Consider the following 2,834-nt stretch of genomic DNA (forward strand, 5'->3'; position numbering starts at 1 on the left):
TCCTCCTCATCCTGCTCATCATCAGCAGCGCCACAGAGGGAAACTGTCCCGGCGGCGTCCATCAAGTCGCTCTGCAGCCACACACACAGAATCCAATCAGTCACACGTATAGATCCCATCCATACGTTCACGTGAGGAGAAGCTGCTCGCTGCTAACAGGCTACTTACTGAGCCCCGTGCGCGCGCCGCACGCTCCAATAAGCACATCCAGACCCTGAATCAGCGCGCCGCGGCGGGGGAGGAGGAGGGGTGAGGGGGGAAAGGGGTGACACCTCTCCGTCCTGATCAACAGACCTCTCCATCTGGTGTCGATTCTCACATTTCTTTTTTTCTGTTTTTTTTTTTTATTAATTATTTTTTTTAGCTCCATCCAGTTTTTTTTGTTTTTTTTTTTGCGTCAACTTGGCTGCGCTGCGCGCTTTGCTGCTCCAAAGAGGAGCAGACAGGCGGCGGGAGGAGGAGGAACCGGAGGAACCGGAGGGGAGGGGAGGTGAGGGGGAGGAGGGGGGGAGACGCATTCTACCGAGTACACACGAGCAGCGGCCACATCCACCGGAGACGAACCCGCGCTCAGTGACGTGTTTTCTATTAGCCTCCTTTACGCAGCCGCTTCCATCACAGCGCGCAGCGGATCCGAGCGGCAGCAGCGTCTCCTCTGTTTATTCTCCTCACAAATCAGAGCCGCAGGTAAGAGCCTCTCTCGTCCTCCCGTCGGTGCTTTAGTGGCTGGACCTGCTGGGGTTTGATGCCACATTGATGTGTTGTTGCTGGAACTTAGCGCGTCTCTGACTCCTGCAGACACGATGGAGGAAAAAAAAAAAAAGGCTCCGATGAAACGCTGAATGGTGGTTTTTGTTCGCGGGGCCTGTGATTATGTGTTATGCAAATGAACGGCAGATTTGGAGACTCCGGCTGCGCTCACACTGCAGGTGTCGGGACGGAAATCTGGGCTGCATCGTGTCCGGCGCTCGGAGTTTCCGCGCACCGGGGGCTCGATGCTGGGCGTCCATTTTCCCCCCGTGCAGCCTGATGTGTGGAGCTTCACTCCGTTAATGAATGCACCGCAGTCCGCAGCTCTGCAGGCGCCCAGCCGCAGCCAGAGCCCGGACCACCACCGCATCATGCAGCCTCCATCCAGCCTCCATCCTGCCATCATGCAGCCTCCATCGTGCCTCCAACCTGCCTCTGTTCAGCCTCCATCCAGCCTCCATCCTGTGTCTGTAGAGCCTCCATTCATCTTCCATTTATCCTCCATCCAGCCCCATCCTACCTCCAACCTGCCTCTGTCAGCCTCCATCCTGCCTCCATTCATCCCTCATCCAGCCTCCATCATGCTTTCACCCTCCTTCCAACCTGCCTCCATTCAGCCTCCATCCTACCTCCAACCTGCCTCCATCTAGCCTCCATCCTACCTCCATCCTACCTCCATCCTACCTCTATCCAGCCTCCATCCAGCCTCCATCCAGCCTCCCCTCACCGGCCGCCCTGAGCTCGGTAAAGGCCACCAAACATCTGGCTCCCCATCAATCATTCATCCTCCACCCCGGCTCGGCTCACATGTGGGCTGAAGGTGGAGGCTGCTGGATGGGAGATGCCACAGGAGCGAGCACTGCGGTACTCAGGAGTCAGTGTGCACCGTCAGCAAAGCGCTCAGTGAGTTATACCTGTCCTCAGCCTGGCTGCAGCCCACAGGTGCAGCTCTGGAGGCTCCTCACAGGTTCTCATCAGAGCAGCCGGACACCAAGGAGGAGACAGTCAGGGTGTCTGTGTGCTGGGAGACAATGCAGAGATTCCTGCAGGTGACTTGATGTGGAGATAATTGCCTCTGTGGTTGGGATGGTTTGTAGGGACGTGCATCTGCAGAGAAAGAAAAAAATAGTGTAAAAAAACAAGAACATCCAGAATAGTTTCATGTTTGGATTCATTCACATCTTTGCTCTCGTCACACAGAAGCTTGTGCTGCTGATTTAAAAGCTGAGACGAAGCGCTGGTGGTGAAAACACGCTGCTGTTTTCGTCTCCTCGTGTTTCTGTGCGCATGTGGAGCTGCAGGTCCACAAACTTCTTTCAGAGAGAACCCGTCTTTATTTTTTCTGGTTTATTTTTGCAGCCAAATCGTTCTTTTCAGTGTTTCCCACTTGATTAGTTTTGAATATTTTACAATGTTCAGCGCCTCAAACTGCACAGTGCAGGAACTAACTGTGATCTTTATATATATATATATATGTATGTATGTTGTTAAACATGAGGAGTTGTCACCAGATGACTTGCTGGGAAAGAATGATTCACTCCAGAATGAGTTTGATGATTTTTTTAAGGGAGTATCTGCGACTAAATCGTGTGAAAACGCTGGAAAATGAAGTTTGGAACCTTTTTCATGTGACTCACAAAGAGTCGCTCGTTTAAACAGTCGAGCTCAGAGTTTCCTCGTGCGGTGCAAAACGTTTGTGTCGTCCTTTCTGTCGCTGTGCGTTTTATTCTTTTACAACCAGATCTTCTTTTCCAGAGTTTCTCTTCATGCGGAGCTGCAGGTTGACAAAGTTCTTTCACATGAAGTTAAATGTTTTCACTCAGACGTTTTTAAAAATCAGGAATTTGTTTGGAAGGAGTTGTTCTAAAATACAGACATCTGCACAGAAAGAAAACATCTAAAAAGTTCAACAAAGCTGCTGAAAATCCTTCAGGCAGCTGATTCTTCTTTCTGCAGCCAAACCTTCCTCTGATGTTGCTGCAGCTCAACAAACTGTTTTAAGTTTTTAGACGGACTTCTCTTGTGGATCCAGTTTTCTTTTCTCATCAGGCTGCAGGAGCAGCTGCAGCCTGATGACCTGGAGT

General features: G+C 51.3%; 1 protein-coding gene across 1 annotated transcript; it reads left to right on the forward strand.

Annotated features, from left to right (window-relative positions):
• Positions 1-1,052: 1,052 nt before the first annotated feature.
• On the forward strand, positions 1,053-1,400 carry LOC103372684 (arabinogalactan protein 1-like). The gene has a single exon (XM_008302384.1). It carries the CDS (start codon positions 1,053-1,055, stop codon positions 1,398-1,400), a length of 348 nt encoding a protein of 115 aa, XP_008300606.1.
• The last annotated feature ends 1,434 nt before the right edge of the window (positions 1,401-2,834 follow it).

The sequence above is a fragment of the Stegastes partitus genome, unplaced genomic scaffold (assembly GCF_000690725.1).
Source record: "Stegastes partitus isolate 25-593 unplaced genomic scaffold, Stegastes_partitus-1.0.2 Scaffold1804, whole genome shotgun sequence".
NCBI classification, from domain to species: domain Eukaryota; kingdom Metazoa; phylum Chordata; class Actinopteri; family Pomacentridae; genus Stegastes; species Stegastes partitus.